Genomic DNA, 27801 nt, shown 5'->3' on the forward strand with positions numbered 1-27801 from the left:
AAAAGTTATTTTAAACCCAAAGAGTGAAAATATAATTTTTATTTCACTAAAAACATAGCCATAGTTTCCAAAGCATAGGACAAAGCACTGCCTTAATTTCAAGTAACCTTATAGAATATCAGATGTAGAATGAGAATTCAAAATAAGGATGATTGACTTATTCACTTAAATAATTTTTCCTTGACTCTTTTAAACAAAATTGGCCATAATCATAAATAGAAAATGATGATGTTATGGAAACTATAATCATGCAATAAATTTTAAAACCATCTTATGAGATATTTAACTAAATAAATGCCTTATTAACCTTATTAACTAAAATAATTGATTTTTGGCTTTAACTAAAATATGAAATGTCTGCTACCCAACTTATTATATAAGACCAAAGCCTTAATTCTTAAAGACTAGTCAACAGTACACATAGATATTGGGACCTTTCCAAATCAGGAAGTTTATTCAGGAAGTAACAGTAGAAGATAAACGAGACCATTAACCATGTGTTTAGATAGCGCTATAGCCAACATCAACCTTAAATCATAATTAGATGTAATGTTTATTTAGCAATAGAGGATTTATGCACTATTCCCCTGCTAATGAAAGATGGCAGGGTTTGTATTCTATTTCAATAAAGCTCAAATGAGTGTATGCTCACACCTTAGCACAGAGAAATTACCCATGACACAAAGAAAGGAAAGCTATAAATCTCAAAATCACTGTTCATTTAGATTTTAGTCATATAAGTTTTTTAAATAGTAGAATACATGCTCATGAATATTTGAGGGAGCGATAAATTTTTTGTAATTGTTTATAATGATGAAGTGCCTACCTATTTCAGAAATTTGGATTTTTAACTGTAGTTCAAATAATCAAAAATTTTAATCAACTTCAGTTAACAATGTTTATTCAATGATCAGTAAATGTAATGATATCAAACAAGGAATATTAAAAAAAACCTTGGTCTATATTCTATCCTGATTTTTATCCTGAACATTAGGCATCAGCTTAGCTTCAATTTCAGGAGTTTTATTAGAGTTTGGGCACATTGTGGGATTCTGTAGATAACATAGAACACTCATAAGTTATGTATGACTTACTCATGAGTCTGAGAAATGGACAGATACTTATATATCAGGTTGAAATTGCACAAATGTCAGTAGAAACTTAGAGCACTGCTCATATTCATCAAAAATCTTTGGAACTCTTGAGGAATTTTTGTTTTGTTCCCAAAAACTGTAGCTTTATGGACCTTCAAACTTAATAGTACTGTTAAGAAAAATGAGTATCCTGTCTAGTTTTTATTTAATCATGTCTAATTGAAGTTATGTATCTGAACTTCCTTGAACAATCACCGATATTCTTATTTTCCTCTAGATCAGCGTATTTTAGACCAATGTATTCAGGTATTTTATCATATGTGTAAGAACAGTTATAGTCTATGTGTGATCCTTGTATAAAAAAAGTTTACATTCTACAGAGTACTACTGAGGCAGAATACTAACTCAGGTAATCAGTGTAGGAGCATGGGCTTTGATGCATTCTTCGATACGGCCATTAACATTTGTGGCTTAAGTTCTCGGCATATAAGTCCTTTATCTCTTTGGTCAGGTGTATTCCCAGGTATTTGATTTTTTGGGGTGTAATTTTAAAAGGTATTATGTTTTTGTATTTCTTTTCTAAAATTTCATTGTTAGTACACAGAAATGTGACTGATTTCTGAATGTTAATCTTATATCCTGCTACTTTTGCTGAATTTGCTGATCAGTTCAAGTAGTTTTTGGCTTGAGTCCTTAGGGTTTTCTATATATAGTATCATGTCATCTGCATACAGTGACAGTTTCTAAACATTAATCAAGGAAAGCAATGAAGATGTAAAGAAATGGAAGACATCCCATGCTCCTGGGTTGGAAAAATTAATATTTCAAAAATGGCCATACTATCCAAAGCAATCTACACATTCAATGCAATCCCTATCAATTTACCCATGGCATTTTTCACAGAACCAGAACAAATGATCCAAAAATTCACATGGAAACACAAAAGACCCAGAATTGGCAAAGCAATTCTGATGAACAAAAACCAAGCAGGAGGCATAACTCTCCCACACTTCGGGCACTATTACAAAGCCAGAGAAATCAAGACAGTGTGGTACTGGTACCAAAACAGACACACAGACCAATAAAGCAGAACAGACCCAGAAAAAACCCAGACACCTATGGTCAATTAATCTTTGACAAAGTAGGCAAGAACATAAAATGGAAAAAAGACGGTCTTTTCAGCAGTATTGCTGGGAAACCTGGACAGCTGCATGAAAAGCAATGAAACTAGAACACACCCTCACACCATGCACCAAAATAAACTCAAAATGACTTAAAGACTTAAATATAAGACAAGACACCATTGAACTCCTAGAAGAGAACATAGTCAAAACATTCTCTGATATCAGCCTTAATAAATGTTTTCTCAGGTCAGTCTCCCAAAGCAACAGAAATAAAAGCAAAAACAAACCAATGGGACCTAATCAAACTGAAAAGCTTTTGTACAGCAAAGGAAACCAAAAAGAAAATAAAAAGACAACTTACAGAATGGGAGAAAATAGTTTCAAATGATGCAACTGACAAGGGCTTAATCTCTAAAATATACAAACCACTTATATAACTCAACAGCAAGAAAGCCAACAACCCAATTGAAAAATGGGCAAAAGACCTGAGTAGACATTTCTCCAAGGAAGATATACAGATGGCCAACAAGCACTTTTAAACAATGCTGAACATCCCTGATTGTCAGAGAAATGCAAATCAAAACTACCATGAGATACCACTTCACACCAGTCAGAATGGCCATCATTAATAAGTCCACAAAGAACAAACAATGGAGGAGGTGTGAAGAAAAGGGAACCCTCCTTTACTGTTGGTGGCAATGTAAGTTGGTACAACCACTAGGGAGAACTGTATGGAGGTACCTTAGAAAACTATACATAGAACTACCATCTGATCTAGCAATCCCACTCTTGGGCATATATCCAGACAGAACTCTCCTTAAAAAAGACACATGCACCCACATGTTCACTGAAGCACTATTCACAATAGCCAAGACATGGAAACAACCCAAATGTCCACTGACAGATGATTGGATTAGGAAGATGTGGTATATATGCACAATGGAATACTACTCAGCCATAAAAAAGAATGAAATAATGCTATTTGCAGCAACATGGATGGAACTAGAGACTGTCATCCTGAGTGAAGTAAGTCAGAAAGAGAAAGACAAATACCATATGACATCACTTATATCTGGAATCTAATATATGGCACAAAGGAATCTTTCCACAGAAAAGAAAACCATGGACTTGGAGAACAGACTTTGTTTGCCAAGGGGGAAGAGGAGGGAGTGGGAGGGACTGGGAGCTTGGGGTAAACAGATGCAGAATGCTGCCTTCAGGATGGATTAGCAGTGGGATCCTGCTGCTAGCACTGGGAACTCTGTCTAGCCAATTATGATGAACATGTAATGTGAGAAAAAAGAATGTGTACATGTAAGTGTAACTGGGTCACCATGCTGTGCAGTAGAAAAAAAATATATAAATAAAAGATAAAAAAGAAGAAAAATAAATAATTAGATCATGAAAAAAACAAAAACAAAAACAAAAACATTTGTGGCTTAGGGACTCCAGGGAATAACATCCCCACAGGCCTTGTTTACTATAGGGAATGTACCTATTCCCAGTTGGACATTAATCCCTAATCTCCTGTGACTCAGTTTATGGGAAGAAAAGGACAAAGAAACTTTCAGGACATTTCCACCCTTAAGACACTATTGGACAAGGACTGATATGGGTAATTGAACAAGGCTGATGGGAGATAAAAACCACATTTTTCTGTCTGGACCCCACATTGGTACCCTCCCCGACATTAAGAGATAAGAACCCCTCTAGAGATAAGAGATAAGAACCCCTCTAGGACAATAGAGAAAAGGGGCTCTTCTCCCTCCTCCCAGCAGTCCTGAGAGCTATCTGCTTTCCTTTAATAAAGACTTTGCTTGCTTGCTGCCTGTGTGTTCGTGGAGCTCATTCTTCGGCTGCCATTAAAGAGAACCTGGATTCTGGTATCATCTTTCCAGCATCACTACCAGGGAGTCAAATAGGCCATACTTGATCATCAGGTTCTAATATTTCTCAATCCAATGTGATGAGTTAGAATGGCTCTAAATAACATAAAAATACCCTTATTTATTGCTCTTAAATTTAATGGACAGAGTTCAGCCCTAATCTTATTTGACCTCTGTGCTGCACTAGGCACTACCTTTTAAATAGTCTCTAAGGTTTCACAGCAGTTACATGGATTATCTTCTCTCTTTTAATTTATTAAACTACAAACTAACACAAATAAAAATCAAGAAAAACTGTTTTCAGACACTGAATAATAGGAAGCAAAGGACTGTGATTTTAACAGAAGGATAACAAATGAGTCAGAACACAAAGCCAAGTATCTAGGCTGTAACCCAGAGAGGGGGAACCCAAATAAAGCCCAATAGTATAGGTGAGTTGGGAAACAGAGTAGACTTTGGAGAAGCTGAGGCAGTTAGAATTTGTGGAAGGCAAGTATAATATGTGTCAAAAAAGGAGAAAGTTATACAGAGAGACCAACTCCAAAGATATGCAGAAGGTTCCCTTGAGACTTTGGCTGAACACAGATCTGTGCATACATGAAATGAAATTCTACATGGTTGGGGAAAACAAAACAAGGGAAAACAAAACAAAAATATTGGAAAATCATAGGCTGAAAAAATTCCTAGGGCTAATATAAAGACTGCAATAATATATATTTCCAACAGATAGTAATATACTTGGTATTGTTCTCAGTGTACTTACCTCCTTAGAAGTAGGGCTAAATGATTCCTAGGTTGTCTTTTTTTCTTATTTTAGTGAAGAATTCTATTAATTGGGCCAGGAGTTGAACACAGGCCTATATTTATCCTAACTCTCAAAAATGCTTTGCAAAGTGCAATCATGTATGCAGGGGAAAGGCTTAGCCTACTCAAGACAACAGTTTTCAAGCAAGTTGACAACCACTTTGCTGGGGTTCCTTTAATGAGCTAATTACAAAGAGCTCTTAGGTGTTCTCTGCAGCCAGTCCTGGAGGAGCTCTGTTTAAGAAACACTGAATGAGTCATTAGCACCTGAAATACTATAAACACTATAGACTGTTAGAACTTATAATGAAATCAATGTATCTGCCACTTTAGACTGATCTGTAGCCTGAAGGACTTTTTCAGTTGCAAACAACAGAAAACCAACTCAAACTGGCTTAAACAGAAAGGAATGCCTGTTAGCTTTAGGCAGGACTGAATCCCTGTGCTTAAACATGTCAGCAGGAATCTGACTTTGTCCACGGCACAAAGCCACCTCTAATCTCACCCAGAGACAAAGACCCACCCACCAGAGGGATAGGAATCAGCGCCACCTACCAGTGGGAGGCACCAGTCCCTCGCATCAGGAAGCCTACAGCAAGCCCCTGTACCAACTTCAGCCACAAGAGGGGCAGACATCAGAGGTAAGAGAGGCTACAGATTTATTGTTGGCAAAAAGGACACCACACCAAAAACCTATAAAAATGAAAAGGCAGGGAACTACAACTCAGATAAGGGAACAAGAAAACCCCCTAGAAAAACAGCTAAGTGATCAGGAGATTATCAGCTTCCAGGAAAAAGACCTTATACTGATGACGCTGAAGATGATGCAAGACATTGGAAATAAACTGGAGGAAAAGATGGGTAACTTACATGAAACACTGAGCAAAGAAATACAAGATTTAAAATGTAAGCAAGCAGAGATGCAAAATACAATAACTGAAATAAAATATTCATTAGAAGCAACCAATGGCAGAATACAGGAGGCAGAAGAACGAATAAGCAAGGTGGAGGACAGACTAGTGGAAATCACTGATGTGGAACAGAAAAGAGAAAAATGATTGAAAAGAAATGAAGAGTCCCAGAGAACTCTGGGACAACATTAAATGCACCAACATCTCTATTATAGGGGTCCCAGAAAGAGAGGGAGAGAAAGGGACAGAAAAAATATTCAAAGATAATCTACAATTGATACACAAACAAATAAGAAAAATCAACTCAAATACAACACTAAAGATAGCAAAGATTTTCTCCCATTCTGTGGGTTGTCTTTTTGTGTTGTTTAGGGTTTCCTTTGTTGTGCAGAAACTCTGAAGTTTAATTAGGTCCCATTTGTTTATTTTTGTTTTTGTTGTCAATACTCTGAGAGGTGGATCTGAGAAGATGTTGCTGTCGTTTATGTCAGAGAGTGTTTGGCCTATGTTTTCCTCTAAGAATTTTATAGTGTCTGGTCTTATATCTAGGTTTTTAATCCATTTGGAGTTTATTTTTGTGTGTGGTGTTAGGGAGTGTTCTGATTTCATTCTTTTCCATGTGACTGTCCAGATTTCCCAACACCACTTATTGAACAAGCTGTCTTTTCTCCATTGTATATTCTTGCCTCCTTTGTCATAGATGAGTTGGCTGTAGGTGCGTGGGTTTAATTCTGGGCTTTCTATCCTGTTCTCTTTGCAAGTGAATCAACTGACAAGGGATTAATCTCCACAATTTATAAACAACTTCTGCAGCTCCATACCAAAAAAACAAACGACCCCATCAAAAAATGGGCAGATCTAAACAGACAGTTCTCCAAAGAAGACATAAAGATGGCCAAAAAACACATGAAAAGATGTTCAACATCACTCATTATTAGAGAGACGCAAATCAAAACCACTCTGAGGTACCACCTTACACCAGCCAAAATGGCTATCGTCAAAAAGTCTACAAACAATAAGGGCTGGAAAGGGTGTGGAGAAAAAGGAACCCTAGCACACTGTTGGTGGGAATGTAAATTGGTGCAACCACTGTGGAAAACAGTATGGAGATTCCTCAGAAAACTATACATGGAACTACCATTTGATCCAGCAATCCCACTCTTACTCTTGGGCATCTATCCAGAGAAAACCACGACTCGCAAAGACACATGTATTCCGATGTTCATTGCAGCACTATTTTCAATAGCCGAGACATGGAAACAACCTAAATGTCCATCGACAGAGGAGTGCATCCAGAAGATGTGGTACATATACACAATGGAATATTACTTAGCCATTAAAAGAGCAAAATACCAGCATTTTTTGCAACATGGATGGACCTAGAAACTATCATGCTAAGTGAAGTCAGCCATACAATGAGACACCAACATCAAATGCTTTCACTGACATGTGGAATCTAAATAAGGACAGACTGAAGTTCTTTGCAGAACAGATGCTGACTCACAGACATTGAAAAACTTATGGTCTCCGGAGGAGAGTTTGGGGGGCGGGGGGATGCGCTTGGGCTGTGGGATGGAAATCCTGTGAAATCAGATTGTTATGATCATTATACAACTACAGATGTGATAAATTCATTTGAGTAATTAAAAAAAAAGATAGTCAGCAAATCATAAGAGGAGAGAACAGAGAAGGGAAGAAAAAAGAGCAACAAAAACAAATCCAAAACAGTTAATAAAATGGCAATAAGAACATACATATCAATAATTACCTTAAATGCTAATGGACTAAATGCCCCAACCAAAAGACATAGACTGGCTGAATGGATACAAAAACAAGACCCATATATATGCTGTCTTCAAGAGACCCACTTCACTTCTAAGGACACAGGCAAACTGAAAGTGAGAGGATGGAAGAAAATATTTCATGCAAACAGGAATCATTTAGGTGAGCCTTGCTTGAAAAGGGAGCAAACACAAAGGAAGAAAAATGATTCCTAGATTAAAGGCTGCTCTGGACCTTCCTTAATAAAACTTAAAAATCAACCCTCAAATGATCCAATTGATCAGTGAGTAACTAATCTGATTACTAGAATAAAATTTGATACTCTTTAAAGGAATACAAAAAAATCTAATATGCAACAATGAAAAATGTGCAACATCTGGCAACCAAATAAAAAATCACCAGGCATGCAAAAAAGCAGGAAAATATAATTCATAAACAGGAAAAAAAAATCAACCAGTAGGCATGATCTTGAAATAAAACAAATAATGGAATTAGCAGAAAACTACCTTACCAAGGCCAATATTTATAAACATTATAAATATTTCCAATGATGAGTGAAAAATATGAATATAAGAAGAGAAATATATTAAAAAATCTGAAAGGAAACTTAATATAGAATATTTAAAATGAGAAGCAAATACTAGCAACTGGAACAGTGAATTTGAACACATAACAATAAAAACTATCAAAAATGAAGAATAAAGAAAAATGAAAAATGAAAGAATAAACAGAGTTTCAGTGAATATCAAGTAGTCCTGTTCCATAAGGAGACAATGGGGTTGAAAAAAAAATTGAAGATATAATGGTTGGAAAATTTTCAGCTTTAATGAAATCTGCAATCCCACAGACCCAATAGTCCAACTAACTCCATGAGAAATGAATAAAAGAAAACGACAGAAAGACAGCATCATTAAATTGCTGAAAAACAGGATCTAGGATTATATATCCAGAAATTAAAGCTTTGAAAAACAGAGACTTTTTCATAACAATAAAAATTGAAAGAACTGTCAGTAGGCCTGAAATACTAGAAATAATAATAATAATTAGCAACATTGTTAAATTATTAAGGATTAGTTAATGAAAGAAAGGGAATTTTATGAAATAGAAATTCAGTTGTACACAAAGGAATAAAGAGCACTAGAATAGATACTAATATAGAAATACAGCAAAGAAGTTTTCCTCCTTTTGAAAAAATAATTGACTATTAAATAAGAATCATAAGATTATACTGTAGGATATATAATATGTGGTGGGATATATAATATATGGAAGTAAAACATATGACAACAATAACATAAAAATAAGAAAAAGAATTAGAGGTTTACCCCTGTAACATTCTTATGCTAAATTTAAAGTGATATATTATTATTTTAAGGTACATTATGAAAAGTTAAAGATGTACATCCCTAGACAAAGACAAAAATATAAAACAAATATGTATATCTAATAAGTCAAGGTGAATATAAAATGTAATTAGAAAAATTGCTCAATCTAAAGTAAGGTAAAAAAGGAAGAAAAAAATGAAGGTTTTTAAGGGCAAATAGGGCAAATAAAAAGCAAATACAAAGTGTACACCTAATCCGATCAGATTGATAATTAGATCAAATGGAAATTATTTAAATATTCCAAGGGAGTAGTGTCCTGGTTCAGCAGAAACGAATCTGACTAGCATCTATGAGGGTGCAGGTTTGATCCCTGGCCTTGCTCTGTGGGTTAAGGATCCGGCATTGCTGTGAGCTGTGGTGTAGGTTGCAGACTTGGCTTGGATCTGGCATTGCTGTGGCTGTGGTGTATGTCAGCAACTATAGCTCCTATTTGACCCCTAGCCTGGGTACCTCCATATGCTCTGGGTGGGGCTCTAAAAAGACAAAAAAAAAAATCCAGTTAAAAGCCTGAAACACTAAGATTAGGGTAAACAAGAGACTTAAATAAATACTATCTAAAAGAAACATATTAAACTCCTTTTAAAAACAATAAATTACAGTGTTGAGAAATGTATACTACAACAACACCAACCAGCAGAAAGACAGAAGAGCTATAAGACTGCCATAAAAAAGTCCACTTCAGAAGAACAATATTACCCTGAATAAATAGGGACATTTCATAATGATAAAGGCATCGACTTTTCAAAAAGACAGAATAATTCTAAATGCGTATACATTTAATACCACTCACTACTCCAAAATACATGAATCAAAACCTGAGAGAAGTGAAAGAAGAAATAGATCACAGGTATATCTAAATATCCTCAGTTATTGAGAGAACATGAAAACTTAAAAATTATTAAGGATAATTGACTTTCATAGAAGATTTTATCCAACACCAGAATATACATTGTTTTCAAGGACACATGTTAATTAATCCAAATGGATATATTCAAAAGGACTAAAATCATATAAATTATATTCTCAGACCAATACAGTGTTAAAATTAGACAACAATAACAGAAAGATATCTTGAAAACTCCCAAATACCTGGAAATTAAACATTTTTCTAAATAATCAATGGATCAAAAATAAAATAAATAAGAATATTTTAAACAATGAAAATTGAGACACAGCTTATCAAAATTTGTGGGATGCAACTAAAATAGTGCCTGGAAAGAAATTTATAACATGTGGAGCTTATGTTAGTAAAAAAGAATGCCCTCAAGTCAGTGATCTAAGTTTTCACTATAGAAAACATAGAACACAAGAGAAAATTAACTTCAAAACAAGCAAAAGGAAGGAATGTTAAAATAAACTTTTTTAAAAATACTCCTCCAGGAGTTCCTGTTGTGGTGTGGTCTGAGAATCCAGCTGTGGTGTAGGTCGCAGCTGTAGCTGGGATTTGATCCCTGGCCCAGGAACTTCTGTATGCTGCAGGTGAGGCCACCAAAAAAAAAAAAAAAAAAAATCCTCCAGTTTGTTTAATATAAATTCTAATTTATTGTTTTAGGTTGTTCAGATTATTCCCATATTATTTTTTTAATGTCTATAGGACCTATAGTTATGACCCCTTCTTTATTCATGATTTTATTTGTTTCTTTTTTCTTTTATCAATATTCTTAAGAGTATTATCAACTTTATTAATCTTTCCAAAGAACCAGTTTTGGGCTTTACTGACTTTTTTCCTGGAGTATTTTTTTTTCTATTTCAATGATTATGCAAATTCTTCCAGAAATTATTTGGTGGGAATACTTCCCAATCTATTTCCTGAATCTAGTACTATCCCAAAACCAAAACTTGAAAACGACACTACAAAAATATAAACCAATATTCCTTATGAACATAAACCCAAAAATCATTAACAAAATGCTAGCAAACATAATCTAAAATAATTTTTAAAGAATAATCCTCCATATCAATCAGGTTTTATCTGAGGATTACAAAGTTGAATCAACATTTGAAAATCCATCAGTATGATTCACCACATTAACTGCTTAAGAAAAGTCATATGATCATCTCAAAAGATGCAGAGATTTATTTGACAAAATTGAGCACACATTCCTGATAAAATTTCTTAGCAAGCTAGGAACATGACAGATATCCTTAAACTGATGAATGGACATTGGACATTAAAGAAATGCAAATATATGAATTCAGTACTCAATTGAATACTTAAAATTAAAAAGACTTAGAATCTTGAATACTGGCAAGGATGTGGAGTGTTCTTGTGAAGATAAATGAAAATGTGTCTATGTGTGTGCTTTTATTTATACACTAATGAATGGTCAAAGCAAATTTATTCAGAATAGGTCCAAACTGGAAATACCTAAAATGCCCATCAAATGGTAGATATATAAACAAGTCATAACATATCATACAATGGAAAATTATTAGTTAAAAAGAACTACTGATATATGCAGCAGTATGGATAAATTACAAAAGCATTGTACTAAATAGAGGAAGTCAGATAAAAAATAATCCCCCCAAACAAACAAAAAATCCTTCAAATAATAAATGGAGTATGACTGTATTTACATGAATTTGTAGAAATGGCAAAACTATAGTAGTGGAATGAAAAAGCGTAGTTCCTAGTGCTGTCTGGAGGGTAGGAAGGGAAGATTGAAATGGAGCACAAGGAATGGTTATACATCTGTAATCACTGATCAAAACTCATCACTTTAAATAAGTTGTGTTTTATTTAATTACAGTCTCACAAAAAGCTGACAAAAACCCTGAACTGATCACCTTTCCTTTTTGAACATGCATGTCCTCCTGTAATCCTTCTAGCAGTAAATGATACCATCACCTACTCTGTTGCAAAGAAAAACCTGGCAGTCATCCCTAAGACTTCTCTTTCTTTTCCCTTAAATACATGAGTTCAATAAGCCATATCCATGTAGGAGTTCTATACTTTGCCTGCCCCCGAAACACTTGTGGATGACTTACTGGGGCCAAGAACCTGTCATTCCTCACCAATATTTCTGCAACAGCCTAGTAAGTAACTTTCTACCCTGATGCTGTATGGATTTCTCTAAATATCAGCCTGGTCATGTCACTTCCTATGGCCCACTCGGGCGGAAAAAAATGGGGATTTTTCTGAGCTAAAAGTGGTTTACATGACTCCTCAGAATCCTCTCAACTAGTTCCTGAAAACTGAAACTGAGGTATCATCTGGGGAAAATTATTATGGATTTTTGGCAAATTACTTTATTTCATTATTTCCCTTGTACTTTGCAGATATAAACTTCATTGTGTATAGGTATGAAGTTAAAGATGCTTCTGGTGTTATTTTAGAATTTTTTTGGTTCTTTTTGCTCCTTTTTTGGTATCATAGATGAAGCTGCATAAATGTGTATTTAGTTCATCATCTTTCCCACAAAGATGAAATAAAATAAAATGAAGTAAAATGCAAGATACTGATCAATAACTGCAATCACTCCATAGTGATAGTTCTATATTGCTTTGTAATATAATACTGGCTTTTGAAACGCTTGACTACAGAGCTCCACCAAAACATAAATCCTTAAAAGACATTTCAGATGAAATAAAGCAATTCACTCACCTTACAACCAGTGATAATGCTGTGGCCCCAGGTGTTAGGGGCACATTTAGAACACTTCTCTCCAATGGTATTGGGAGGACAAATGCATTGACCAGTCTTTGGGTCACAATTGTTACCCAGATGAGAACAGTCACAAGCTTCACAGATGAAAGGATAAAAAAGAAAAAAAAAGTAAAAATTTAATATAAAGTGATATTTTTTTCCGATTTGTGTTTTATTTTCCATACTGTGGTTAAAAATCCTTAAAAATGGAAACTCACCTCATTCACACTTTTTTGTTTGTTTGTTTTTGCTTTTTGCTTTTTTAGGGCCATACCCACAGCATATGGAGGTTCCCAGGCTAGGGGTCAAATCGGAGCTACAGCTGCCAGCCTATGCCACAGCCACAGCAAGGCGGGATCCGAATTCCACCTGTGACCTACACCACAGCTCACAGTAAGCTGGATCCCTGACCCACAGAGTCTCATGGATACTAGTCCATGGATACTAGTCAGATTCATTTCCACTGCACCACAAGGGGAACTCCCCACACTTTTTATATCACAGTACAGTGAGCTGAAGAGAGGTTGTTCAATAAATAGATATTGAATTGCATTTAATAATTTTAAAAAGTAAAATATTTTTAGCTTTGCAATTATGGATAAAAGAACTGCTGAATCAGATTCCCTGTTAACTGTATTATCTTATATCTATCAAGGTTATAATTTTGTTTCTATATTTATTTTTTCCAAGCATATAGATTAATATTTCCTTCCTGTTGATGACTCAGATTTGCAATAAAAACCAATAAGCTTAATAAGCTTCCTAAATTCAGTATATCATATATTTAGTTATAAATGACATTCGTAAAGATATTTTAGTTTTGAAAATATTTTAAATAGTTGATTATAGAACTATATACATATACATATGTATATATTTTTGATTTACTGTCTGCCATATTTCTTTTTAATGGATTTTTCATTTTCTTAGATATGATATGATATATAAAGATTGCAAACATCCCTGTACTTTCTTAAAGAATGCAAAAATAAGATTGGAAGAAAAAAAAAAGATTTGAGAAGATCTTTAAACCGCTCAAAACAAGGAATGTACGCCACTTCTTAGCTAAAGTTGAGTCATTTGCTGAGCATATTTTAGCGGAGCATTTCAAATCAAAGAACTGAAAGGAAAAATACCATTAAACAGATTCAAATAGAAGACTAATGTTATAAGAAACCTTTGAAAAATACATTTAGGTTATTTTCTTAGGTTCACATTTTAAGGAAGCACAATTATCATGGCTCACAGCATTCTATCCTAGCTTTGAAAAATATTTAGCACAAAACTTGACATAAACACCAAATAAATGTTAGCCTTTGTTTTTATTATTATTGTTGTAGCTAATTTTAAGCCAAAGGATTTATTTCAAATGTACCATTTATTGGGAAGAAAAATGGTTCACATTATGTTTAAATTTGTGTGCTAAAATATGTCTTGGGACATTTCAAAACATTACTTGCAACTGGAAATTCTCTAAGTAGTCCTTTAATGGAATCATAACCCTGAATAGGAAGATTTGAGTAATTAGCTAGTTTTCCCTGCCAAAAGAGAATGTTTAACACAACTGATAATACCAATAAAGAAAAATGCTAATAATAATAATAATAATAGTAAACACTTATAGAGCACATAAGTGCCAGGAATTACTCTAAATATTTTATAGCTATTAACTCAACTAATTCTTAGAAAAACTTTGTGAGGTAGATGCTATAATTTTCTTGAATTAGTATGTGAATTTTGCAGAGGGATAGTGAAACCGGGTCATTCAGCTAAGGTCACACAATTAGTTGCTGGTAGAGCCGCTAAAACAAACCTAAGCCCTTTGCTCTGTTTGAAGACCATAATGCCAGCCTGCCTATTCATGCTTTTTTTTTCCCCAGTTATGCTTCTCTGGGTTAGAATGCTATCAAGTTTGCATTTCTAAAGTGTTATCTCTATTTCATAATTTTAAATAATGTTTTTGATATTTATAATTTCTGGTAGTGGATGTGTTTGAATGTATAGCACTTTTTATCATTTCATATTAAGTGAAAATGTTAGTGAGAGTTGCATTTAAAGAACAGAGCATATTTTCAAACACAGCTCATTTTAAAGAACAGAGTATATTTTAAAATGCGGCTCTATAAATTTTTTAGTATATACAGATATTGCTTTGGAGATCATAGATTTTTAGAGGATCTATAATTATAATATTTAGACTAACTTATGGCTTAATTTATGATGAAAATGTATATCAGAAGTGGTTGGGAATATCTGAGAGGCACTGGTTTTTTTGTTTATTTTAAAAATTTTATTTGTTTATTTTTTTTGGCCATGCCTGCGACATGCAGAAGTTCCCAGGCCGGGGATGGAAACCTCACCACTGATATAAACAGAGCCATAGCAGTGACAATGCAGGATCCAGATCCTTAACCTGCTGAGCCATGGAGGAACTCCATGAAAGGTATTGCGTTTAAATAATTTTAGGAGTTTCCTGGAGGCTCTGTGGGTTAAGGATCCGGCATTGTCCCTGCTATGGCGTGGGTTCAGTCTCTGGCCCCAGAAATTCTTCCTGTCATGGTATGGCCTCCCAAAACCCCACAAGTAAATAATTTTAAGTGTTATTTTTTGCCACTTCTCACATACATTTGGTACAGTAGTAAATAATAATGCCTTAAAATCTTGTCAGGTGCTTTCATCACGGTGCTGAGAGTAGAGGAGTATCATCAATGTTGTATTGGTGAGCTTAGCAAAAAGGAGTAATAGTTAACCTAGTAATTGTTGGAATAGGGGTCAGTTCCAAATTCATGGCATACAAATCAAGACAAATGTTCAATCTTGACTTTCATCTGTACTGTGCTAATTCCTACTTTCTTTATTCTGAATCTGTAGGAGGTTTTTAGCTGGTCATATAAGAACACTGCTTGAAGGAACCATGGCTAGAAACCCTAGCTTGCATTTTCTCAGAAACTAACAAATACATAGAGCCAAGCTATTTCTTTTTCAGAACATTACAGTCTTCAAGGCACCTGGAATTGGACGAAAACATTATTTTTTTTTGTACCAGAAGCAGATATTAACTTCCCAGATCCTTGTACCAATTCTGCAGCAAGAAAAGGAAAAGTTGGACTGCATTAGCTTGGGAGTAAAGTGTAAGCTAATATAACACTGGCACCATAAAAACTGAACATCTGACTTTCAAGGTGCAGTAGCCTTTGAGTGACTGGATGAATGGAGGTCACAAATCGGAAAGGACACAGCAGAACTGGGATCTGCTGACGGATTTTTATTGAGTACTTGTAAGCACAGTTATTTATAGAGCAGTGTTTCAAACCGCAATGTATTGTATTTATTATCTCTCTCTATATATATAGATAAACATATATATGTATATATAGATTAGGATAAGTATCTTTTGTATTATATACTTTCTTGTTGTCAAAGTGCATTTCCTTTAACCTCTGGGAACCTGGTAGGACAAACTGTTAGAGACATTTAAACACCAAAATCAGATAATGAAGCACAGGGCTTAGAATCATTAAAGACCTGTGCATCCTCCTTCTTGGAAGTTGAAATAGCCGTGGGCACAGCGATCACATTTCTTTCCTGTTACTCCAGGCTGGCACCAACACTGCCCACTCTCTTCACAGTCGAAGGATTTAGATCCAAAGGAATTGCAGTTGCAGGGGATGCATCCCCTTGCTGATTGGAGGCCAAAGGTTTCAGGCTAGTATAGAAAAGGAAAGAGAAAAATTAAATTTAAATCAATTAATTCACAATGGAACAAATGTACAGTAAGATCAGGTGGGAAAAGAGGGTCCTGTGGATTATCAGAGTTCTTCAGCGATGTTATGACAACTGGGTTGTCACTTAATGTAATGGACCTTTTCTACAATGACCAAGAGAAAAGTTCAATGACTAAAATTTCATCAAATTGGCAGAATTAAGTCCTTATCACTCAGTCTGTTATATTTTCATCAGCCTTCCCCTATACTTCCCAAGATTCTAACAGCAATGTGTAAGTAAGCTAGAATATTTCTATTTAATTTTTTTGCTTCATCCTAATAATCTGAACTGATTAAGATCTTATTAATTTCTTTCATTTAGTAAAAAATGCTTTCAGTATTATTGGCCAGCAGCCTAAAGTTAAAGTAAATCTTTTTTTTCTCTAATATTTGATCTAATTTTGGTCTTATGCACATAGTTCATAAATACTTCTAATCATCACTATAGGGCTCACATTATAAACATAACCTTTAGGTTATACCTATACTGACAAAATAATTGGTTTGACTAACATCTAGTTTCCTGGGTTTCATCCTAACAATCAAAATTCATTTGTGATAACATATTTTTATAATGATTTTTATTTTTTCCATTATAGTTGGTTTACAGCGTTCTGTCAATTTTCTACTGTACAGCAAAGTGACCCAGTCTCACACACACACACACACAGACTCACACATTGTTTTTCTCACATTATCCTCCATCATGCACTAAAACACCAGATTAGGTAAATGAAGAGAAACTTTTATTCTCTGATGAGTTATTCATATGCATATCTCTTATCTGTTTCTAACAAATAACCTTCCATGGTCAAGCATTACTAGCTTTGGTGACTTTCTGGGAATATATTTTATCAGAACTAGAGTGACTACGTTAGAAAATGCTGATGGATTAAAAATCACTCCTACTAGAAAAATGAAAAGCATGTATCCTATTTAAACTATGTCAGGGTTGTCTTTAAAGTAGAAGTTTGTCACATTATTATGATATTTTAATCTTGAAAATTAGTTTCGGTAATTACTTCTTTGTAAAACTAATTCCTATTTTGAAAAATTAGACTTAATAATTACTTCTTGGTAAAATAAATCTTGGTATTTAATGTGAGCCACCCAAAGAGAGATGAACAAACCTCATCATGTATTTTTGCCACTGTTGTTAACAGTATTAAAAATAAGTCCTAGAAAATAAAATCATACTGAAAATTAGTCTTTTAAAATGACTATAGCTAAGAATAGTTTTATTTTGTAAATGTGAAATGGGTTGTTTTGATCATCATTTTAATTTTTATATTTATTGATGTCTTTACTTTTACTTCTAGTTCTAACTTAGATTTCACTATATAATTAAAGGAGAAAGTAGGCATTACTTTCAACAAATGACCTAACACTTGATTTTGAAATTAAATTCAGTTATAAGTAAAATTAAAACATATATTTTTATTCATAAAAACAATACGTTGGAGTTCCCACTGTAGTACAGTAGGTTAGGAATCCTACTGCAGCAGCTTGGGTCACTACAGAAAAGCCAGTTCAATTTCTGGCCTGGTGCAATGGGTTAAAGGATCCTTCATTGAAGCAGCTGTGGAGTGGGTTGCAGCTGTGACTGGGATTCAATCCCTGGCTCAGAAACTTCCATATGCCAAAGGTGTGGCCATTAAAAAAAAAAAAAGGTAATTCAATGTACAATTCTAAATACATGCCTAGAGAAATAATCAGAAATAGGGGAAAATAGGGAAAATGGTTAACATAAAAGCATGCCCACTCCAAAATTATTTATCAGAGTAAGTAACTGTAGAGGCACTTAATTGTTCAATGTTAGAGAAAAAGCTGAATAAGTTAAATTTTGATACATTCATATTATGAAAATATATGCAATCATTAAAATATTGTTTTGAAGCAGTTTTAATATGAATATGCTTAGCATACAGCATTAAGTAAAATTTCAAAAAGCAGAATACAAAATTTTATAAATGGTATAATTCTAATTACATGCCTGTAAAGACACACATACCGCTCATACACATACAAATAGAAACATACATACATAGAAAAAAGACTAGAAAATTATATATTAAACCAGTTTTTTTTTTTTTAAAGTGGTACTTTGCATTTGTCCTTTTTTCTTAAATTTCCTTGACTTGGAATTGAATTGTAAAGATAGTACTTCACATTCATTTTTATTTCCTAAGTTTGTTTCACTTAGCATATCTATCTATCTATCTATCTATCTATCTATCTATCTATCTATCATCTATCTCTGTATCTTTCATGGATAAATCAATACAAAGTAAATGATCTTTCAAATCATTAGTATTTAAAAAATTCCAAAGTTGTCATGTAAAGAAATATATAAGAAGTAATGTTTCTAATGTACTTTTCAAATATTTAGCCAATGCAGTTTTAAAACATAAGTTACACCAAAACAAACACTACAGAATTATACCAATAAAATTTTAATAAATTGTTGTTAAAAAATATTTCACAGCCTAGGGAAAACTCTGTAGTAAACAAATCTAAGGAACAAATATTCTTAGTCAATAATTGAGATTAATGAGGTAAAACAAATAGAAGAGAATGCCTGCCCAGTGGCATTCAGTCTCAGTGGGAAGTTTGATGAGCTTCCATAAATCCTCATTTATTATCATTGGGGTGATAATAAAATCTAGCACTTATATATTGTGCTTGCTATGTGTCAAGCATGATTTTAGAGCTCTGTACAAATACCAATTCATTTAAATTCTCAAAACAATCCTGGAAGATAGTTATTGTCATGAACTTTTTACAGAGTGGTGAAACTGAGGCATATGAAGTAAGTGGGTCACCAGCTAGCCAACTGTGGAGTCAAGCATTCCAGATCAGCCAGCCTGGCTTCAGGGCCTGAGCTCTTACCTCTCACACCTAACTGCCTCAGAGGAAAAATGGTCTTGGGACAAAACACTACTCTATACATGGTGCTGTAGGATTTGTAGGAAAAGGGCAGGAATCAGGGTTAAGTTTCTGCTAAATTTATATCTTGGGGACATATTGATCAGTTACTATCCCTTTTCTTTACTTTAAATATATGCATTTTACTTCTGAAAAACATAATCTCTTTTAAGATTTTTCCATTTAATAACATTAGTAATAATAACAGTAATAATACTGAACATGTCCTAAGAACTCTCCAGATGTGTGTCTCATGACAACCTGAAAGAGCTATGGAGGTGCCTGGACAGATCTCTTGCAAGAGAGCCTGCAAAGAGTAACTGGTTGAGAAACCCCAGCTTCCACTTTTTTTATCCACTGGAGGTGTTCACACCAGGTTGTGCTTCTCCTACTCAATGCTGTACTAGAATCTTTCTGCCCAATCCAAGATTCCTCTAATGGGCAGATTTTGCTTGGACACTCTCTACTGGCCTGGTAAAGAATTTGAGATTTGAGCAGAATTCATCCACTGAAGCTTTTCTATCTAATACTTCCTTTTCTCTTTCCTTTCACATGGTCAGACCTGCATTTCTGCAGAAGGCTGCTCCCTGGATACTATGCTTTCTCCCCCATCATCCTTCACTGGAATTTCCTACAGTCAATCTCTTGGCATTTGCTCTCGGAGGATCCAAGCCAACACAAACTCTATGAAGTAGGTCCTACGACAGATGAAGATGCTGAATTATGTAAAGAGTTAGGACACTGTGATACAGTTTACAGGAAGTGGTGGAGCTAGGATTTGACCTGAGGCAGTCTGATATCAGAACTAATGTTCTTAAAATGTGCGTACAGAGTCAAAAATAAAACCATAAATTTGTTCTTCTTTTCCTCTTCTTCTCCCTCTCCTCTTTCTCCATTTCTTTCTTCTATCCCCTACCCTTAATTCTCCCACAGGCTATGATTCTACACTGGCAAATACTCTGAACTTGGCCTTGGATCTATTCTTCCCTCCTCTCTCCCTTCCTAACTTGCTTCCTCCCAGCATTGGTTTTGTTTTGCCCTATGAGAAGAGGGATCAAACTTTTGTAGAAGACAGGATTCCTTACTGTGTGTATGTTGCACGTTTACAGTGTGAAAATGTGTTTCGTGCGTTTGTGGTATACATGAACAAAATATGATGTGGAAAGGTAACAAAATCATTAATTGCAATGAAATGTCAGTCAAATGTCAGCTCAGAAGGCTGGATTTTCTTGGGCAAGTCATTTCCTTTGCTTCCTTTCATTTGTTCATTCATTTGTTCCCTTCATTTGTTCTAGATGATACCTGAGGTTTCCTCCACTTCTAAGATGACATACAGGTTCCTATGAATACACTTGTTTGTTTTCTACATATCCATGATCAATTTCACCTTTTATGAACCTATGATTTTGAATGGACTTTAAAAAACATATTGATAGCCATTTGTAAAAGGCAAGACTTCAATCAGGAATTGCCTAGTTTTCACACTTGCAATTTGCACACTTAGCAACCATCATTTGGGCAAATGTCACCAGGGTAGGTCAGTGGCAGCACATGGAACACAGCATGCTGAGGCGCGAGCCATGCAGTGCCTCTGGGATTACCGGAGCCAGAGGCCGATAGGCCCCCCGAGGGCATCCGCTGGAGCTGCTGACACCCCACCTCTGGGGAGACCCCAGCACCCGCTGCGCTCTCTGCGGCTGCTCCTCCTGTCGGTGCACCTGCCTGCTGAGGTTGCATCGTTTCCCTACGAAGCTTGATTTGCAGACACATCTGCCTGAAATATCACACTGTGGCGTCATAGAGCCAACGGGATTGCAGCCACAGGACACACAGAATCGCTTCTCTGGGTCCCACCACATAGCAGGCTTTAAAAGCCAACAGAAAAATAAAACAAAAACAAACAAGAAGAGCACAAATATTATTCAAGAGATAGAGGGAAATGATATTTTCAAACTTTCTACAGAATGGCCAGTTGGACACCTGAGAAATGCTTGGTTCTACACAATAGCATTTATCACGCCCAAATTACATATTTATGTAAAAGAAATAGTACAAATCCTTGCACTCTCATGGAGGAACCTCAATGTTCTTGCCATACTGAAGGTGGGCAATATGTTCAGGAACTGAGAGAAACATTTTGGTTTTTGTTTCATTTTAGCAAAATGATAACTAAAAATTACTTTGATTTGCTTCTCTCCTGAAAACTTTTGTTGACTAGAATGCTCACTGGAACTTTTTAAATGAAAGAACTAGAACAAAGTGTTTGATAAAAGCAAAGGGTGTGACACATTTTTTTCCCCTGCCAAAAACATTAAAGCAAAGGAAAGAATACTTGACACACCATAGATGGGGATTACATTTGTATGTTGTTTCAGAAATGTCTGAATTATAAGAAATATTACACAAATTTGCTACCAAGGAAATACAGGTCGAAGGTCAAATGCTAGTGTACGGCAAATTTTGTTCTATTTTGAGAAAACATTTCAATGATCACAGTAATTTTACATGGAGAGTTAGATATTCCTGAACCTGTCTTTCAATATACTCAGGTGTGTGTCACTGAAAGCTGATGAAAAGTGTGAAGGAAGAAGTAATGCACTGGCCAGCTCCTACTTCTTACCTTACATTCATCACACCGCCGCCCCTGCACGTTGGGCTTGCAGTCACACTGTCCTGTCCGAGTATGGCAAACCTCGGAGAAAGAGCCATTGGCATTACAGTGACAAGCTGCAAAGAGAAGAGAGATCTGTGGTTGAGAAAACTGTTGCAATAGTCTTAATAGGTTTGTTAAATAATAACACCCCCGAGATGGTAACACTGGCCACAAAGTTTTAGAAGAGAGTATTTTCTGATTGCTAGGTGTTCTGTTAGACATTGCATCATTTGATCTTGACAACAATTCCACAAGCTCTAGAGGTGATTGAAGTAAAAAGCTATAACACCGGTCCTGGCACATCATATACTATGAAATATTAATGTCCCATTATTATTCCAATTGTGGGAATGAAGATGCTGAATTCAAAGTGGCCATAACTCAAGGCCACATGATTAGCAGGTGACAGCTGAATCCAGAAGCTCAGTGTCATGGCTTCAGGTAAAATATTATTTCCATCACTCCTCCAGCTGTTTTGCTTTATCATACATACATTGGGGTAACATTTAAAATAATATAAACTCAATATAAGTAATGCATACTGATTCTAGAGCTGAAATAATTTTGAGAAATTATCAAAATTAATAGCGCCCATGGCATAATATTAATGCCACTATTAGTGAGGAAAATTTAATTTTTTCAATTTAATAATTATTTACTATGTGCTAGCTTAGGACATGGAAACAACCCAAATGTCCATCGACAGATGATTGGATTCGGAAGAAGTGGTATATATACACAATGGAATACTACTCAGCCATAAAAAAGAATGACATAATGCCATTTGCAGCAACATGGATGGAACTAGAGAGTCTCATACTGAGTGAAATGAGCCAGAAAGACAAAGACAAATACCATATGATATCACTTATAACTGGAATCTAATATCCAGCACAAATGAACATCTCCTTAGAAAAGAAAATCATGGACTTGGAGAAGAGACTTGTGGCTGCCTGATGGGAGGGGGAGGGAGTGGGAGGGATCGGGAGCTTGGGCTTATCAGACACAACTTAGAATAGATTTACAAGGAGATCCTGCTGAATAGCATTGAGAACTTTGTCTAGATACTCTTGTTGCAACAGAGGGTATCTAGAACTTTGTCTAGATACTCTTGTTGCAACAAAGGGTGGGGAAAAAAAATGTAATGTATACATGTAAGGATAACCTGCCCCCTTGCTGTACAGTGGGAAAATAAAAAAAAAAAGATGCTCAACATCACTAATCATCAGGGAAATTGAAATTAAAATCACAATGAACTGTCATCTTGTACCTGTTAAAATGGCCACCACCAAGAAGATAAAAGAGATAACAAGTGCTAGTTAGAATGTGGTTAAAAAGGAACCCTTACACATTTTTGGTGGGAATGTAAATTGGTCCGACCACTGTGGAAAACAATATGGATATTCCTTTAAAAATTAAAAATAGAACTACCATTTCTAGTAGCAATCCCACTTCTGGATATATACTCCATATATATATATATATATACATACACACAGAAAACAATATATATATATATGTATACATACACACAGAAAACAATGTATATATATAAAACAATATTTCAAAGAGATATGCATTCTCATGTTTATTGCAGCATTATTTACAACAGCCAAGATATGGAAACAACCCAAATGCCTAGCAATGGATGAATGGATAAAAAGATATGGTGTATATACACAATGGAATACTATTCAGACATGAGAAAAGAGAGTATCTTGCCATTTGAGTGGATCTTGAACACATTATGTTAAGTGAGATGTCAGACAGAGAAAAACAAGTACTGCATGGTATCACTTATATAAGGAATCTAAAGTCAAACTCGAGAAAAAACAGAGAGTAAAATGCTGGTTAGTATGGGATGGGGGTGGGGAAAAAAATCGATGCTCTTTAAGGTTATAAACCTGCAACAAGTAGTAAATAAGCTACAGTGATCTAATGTACAGTATAATGAATATAGATTATATTGTAAAATAATTACATAATAGAATAAATAGCACTCCAATGGCAACCATATTACAATACATAAATTTATCAATGTAACCCATTGTACACCTTAAATTTATATAATGTTATATGTCAAACATATTCAATAAAATGTATATAAGATAAAAACCATTTCTCCAGTGTATTAGTATAACATTATAATTTTTAAAAATTGCTTTTGTTTTATAACTTATATACTAGTGCCAAAGATAGAAACTGTATTTGGTTTAAGTAATCTGTCATTTCTGTGTTATGAGGTTGTCTGATGTTATTCTGAAACATATAATAAATCAGTTGAAAAATTAAGTGGCTTTTTCACAAAGAGAATGGTAATTAATTATTCACTCTGTGCCCTACTAGTGCATTTTTAATGGTACACGTAATTGCATTGATACCAGAATAAAAATGTGAGGGGGCAATGACATGGGAATTTAGGCTATTCATAGATGATTTTGGTAAATTTTTTACAATATTTCATGTCTCTGAATACTCCAATTGAACACAACTTATAGACACATTATAAATAGCTACTCCATCAGCCTATGCTATTTTTCTGTCCATCTGGCTGGAAGTTCTACTTACTTTTACTGTTTTCCTAAAAACTTCTTGATTTTTCTTTCAGTAGATCAGTTTTAAGTGTCTGCTAACTTGAAACTAGTTGGGTGGCCATTGAGGAATTAGCCCCATCAGCAACTAGATATCTCTCTCGGGTAATAACCTAAGGGTGGTCATAGCTCTCATGTGAGAAGAGGTTGAAGAAACCTGTTTTAATTAAATATCCATTTCATTTTCATACTAGAATTGTTGTATATACTTCCAAATTTCTTTATGTAAGTTTCTTATATATGTATATATATGTCAATTTTAAATATCTCAATTTAGAATTTTAAATACACTTTGAGTGGGAAATACAAGATTAAATTTATTATTAAGTCATCTTAAAAATAACAAAAGCAATATAGAGTTCTTAAATGGCCTTTTTTTTTCTTTTTACAACTGCACCTGCAGTATATGGAAGTTCCAGGGCCAGGGGTTGAATCAGAGCTGCAGCTGCAGCCTACACCACAATGACGGACTGGATCTGAGTTTCGTGTGTCACATATGCTGCAGGTTATGGCAATGCCAAATCTTTAACCCAATGAGTGAGGCCAGGGATCGATCCTGCATCCTCACAGAAACAACGTTGGGTACTTAACCCACTGAGCTGCAATGGGAACTCCGTCTTAAGTGGCATTTTTATTTTATTTTATTTTTTTGGCTTTTTGCCTTTTTCTAGGGCCGCTTCCGCGGCATATGGAGATTCCCAGGCTAGGGGTCTAATAGGAGTTGTAGCCACTGGCCTACACCACAGCCACAGCAACGTGGGATCCGAGCCGCGTCTGCGACCTACACCACAGCTCACGGCAATACCGGATACCCAACCCACTGAGCAAGGTCAGGGATCAAACCTGAAACCTCATGGTTCGTAGTCGGATTCGTTAACCACTGCGCCATGACGGTCACTCCAAGTGGCATTTTTAAATGATGTATATGCCACAAACAATATATACAAATTTAAAAAGCAAAATGTGTTTCTTTGTAGCGGTGCCCTTTTCATGAACAGATCCAGAGGCAACTAAAATAATAGTTTGCTATGAATCTTCTTTTTGTAAAGGTTTGCTAACTATGCATAGAAGAACTATAATATCTATGAAAAGTTATAAAATAACTAAAATAGATAATAAAATAGATTAATGTCATTTAATGATAAAGAGCATTAAAAACATAATTATGTGTATACCACATAATAAGTGATATAAAAATTGGTGATGGTTCAAAAATATTTTTATACCATGTTTTTTTAATCTGTTCTTAAGACCTCATGCCCCAGATCCTGAATTCACCACAACAAAATAAGTGGAACTGTCTCCTCGATTTTATGGAAGGGGTTGTTGGAAGATAGAAAATGAAGGGTTCAGTGAGAAACATGGCCCTAGAATTAGTGAGCCATGGAGACTCACTACTCCCACAAGCACCTTGACAAAAGGAGCCGCCACGTGGGGACATCCAGGCCCCCTGTAGCTCACTAGATTCTCTCAGGTGCTAGATCCTTTAAAACCCACAGAAAATTATGCATCTTTCTGTACATGAGGAAAGTGAATCTCAGCAAGGTCAGATGTCTTGCCCAGGGTCACAAAGGTAGAAAGTATAGATCCTAGATGATGTGTCTGAATGGGAGAATTTCTCAAGCTATTTATGATTTGATCCAAATGCCATAAACCCACAGTGTTTAAAGGCACTTGCGAGCATGCTGGACATTTGGCTTTAAAAAAAACCCAACAATTTACCGGTGATCTGAATAGCTGCCAACTGGAGGAGAAAATGATTTGGTTTTGATTCAACAAATTGCCATTTTTAAATTTTGAAAAGCTGGTACTTAGCTTCCCAACCTGTGAGGAGAAAGACACCTTTCTTATTGAAATGGTGGGCCCCACCAGGTCTTTGGTGTTTATAGCAGAGCCAGTCACAGGCACTACATTTCCAGTAGTTTCTATAAGCTTGCAGGTCCTGAGACGCAAATGAATGATTGGAAGCGTCTTGCCTTAGATAATGAAGAAAACAGAAGTGAACTGCTGGGCTGGTATCATAACCTGCTCTGCCTACAGATGATAACAGCCGGTGAAGTTGATGCTGGCAGCATCCAGCGTGAACATGGATTAACACGGATATTCATTGCATTTGATTCTCCACAATGCGATCTCCCTTGCATAATATATTACCACTAATAGAAAGCATTTGTTAATTCTATGCAATGCTGAATTAATACAGCTGAGGAGATGAAGATGAGGGTAGGAATACAGTGACTAATATGGAGGAAGTCCTACTGTAGCTGATTTTGTGGAAGAAATAGCATTCTATGAATAGTCTTCAGGTGATGGGTAATCACTCCACAATTCGAATGCCAGTGTGTAGGACCACTGACAGAAGTTTAAACCTATTGTGAAATGCAAGAATGTCAAGTTTACCATAAAAACATAACAGATTAACAACTACCGACAGGTACAAATGAAGTAATATGGGCAGATAAATCTATTTCAAGAAAGTGATTAGAATTGAGATAATCAATAAGGATAAACAGAGCCTACACCTAATTTTCGAATTCTTCTTTCCTGCCACATACACAAATTTATTAAAAAATCTTCATTCCACCTGTAAATGGAAATACGTGTATCATTTGAAAAATAATGATACTTCGACAATGCAGCAATTTTGAAAAGATTTAATCTATTAGTACAAAGAAATATATGAGAATATTTAGACTCTGTGTATAGTCTGTGCATCTATCTTACATGTACTACACATAATTTCCTACTCTCCAACCCCTACTCAAGAACTCATCAGCTACTTTGAGGGGCAATGCATCAATTCTGTCAGGGGCATCAATAGTTCAGGACTTACGCTGACAGTTCTTTGCATCAACTGCGTCTCCAAAATATCCATCAGCACAAAGCTCACAGTACCGGCCTGTTGTACCCGGCTTACATATCAGACAGGAGCCAGACAAGCTGTCACAGCTGCCAGGGATGGAGAAGTCAAGGTTGTCATTGCATTGACATGGCTGACATGATCCTCCGGGTACAGAGGGTTGTCCAAAATAGCCTTCTGCACACCTAAGGTGAAAAATTTCATCAGTGAGTACTTGGGAGGAACCCATGACACCCTTTGGGAGGCAACGTTTATCTATTTTTTCATTCTACCCCTCTTCCAGGATATGTTTTCCCTTTAAGTGCTTTTTGTCTCAAACGCAAGGTAATTAAAAAAATGTGTTTTTTGTTACTGAAGTGTAGATACAAGATGAAAT

At 35.3% G+C, this 27801-nt stretch overlaps 1 protein-coding gene across 1 annotated transcript in view; it reads right to left on the bottom strand.

Moving 5' to 3' along the window:
* The window catches only part of LAMA2 (laminin subunit alpha 2), a 594513-nt gene that overhangs the window by 188372 nt on the left and 378340 nt on the right, over positions 1-27801 (bottom strand). The window contains 4 exon segments of the mRNA XM_047758965.1: positions 12591-12727; positions 16158-16338; positions 21942-22048; positions 27399-27610. Of these exon segments, the coding sequence (XP_047614921.1) occupies positions 12591-12727; positions 16158-16338; positions 21942-22048; positions 27399-27610 (637 nt within the window).

The sequence above is a fragment of the Phacochoerus africanus genome, chromosome 2, assembly GCF_016906955.1.
Source record: "Phacochoerus africanus isolate WHEZ1 chromosome 2, ROS_Pafr_v1, whole genome shotgun sequence".
Classification (NCBI taxonomy): domain Eukaryota; kingdom Metazoa; phylum Chordata; class Mammalia; order Artiodactyla; family Suidae; genus Phacochoerus; species Phacochoerus africanus.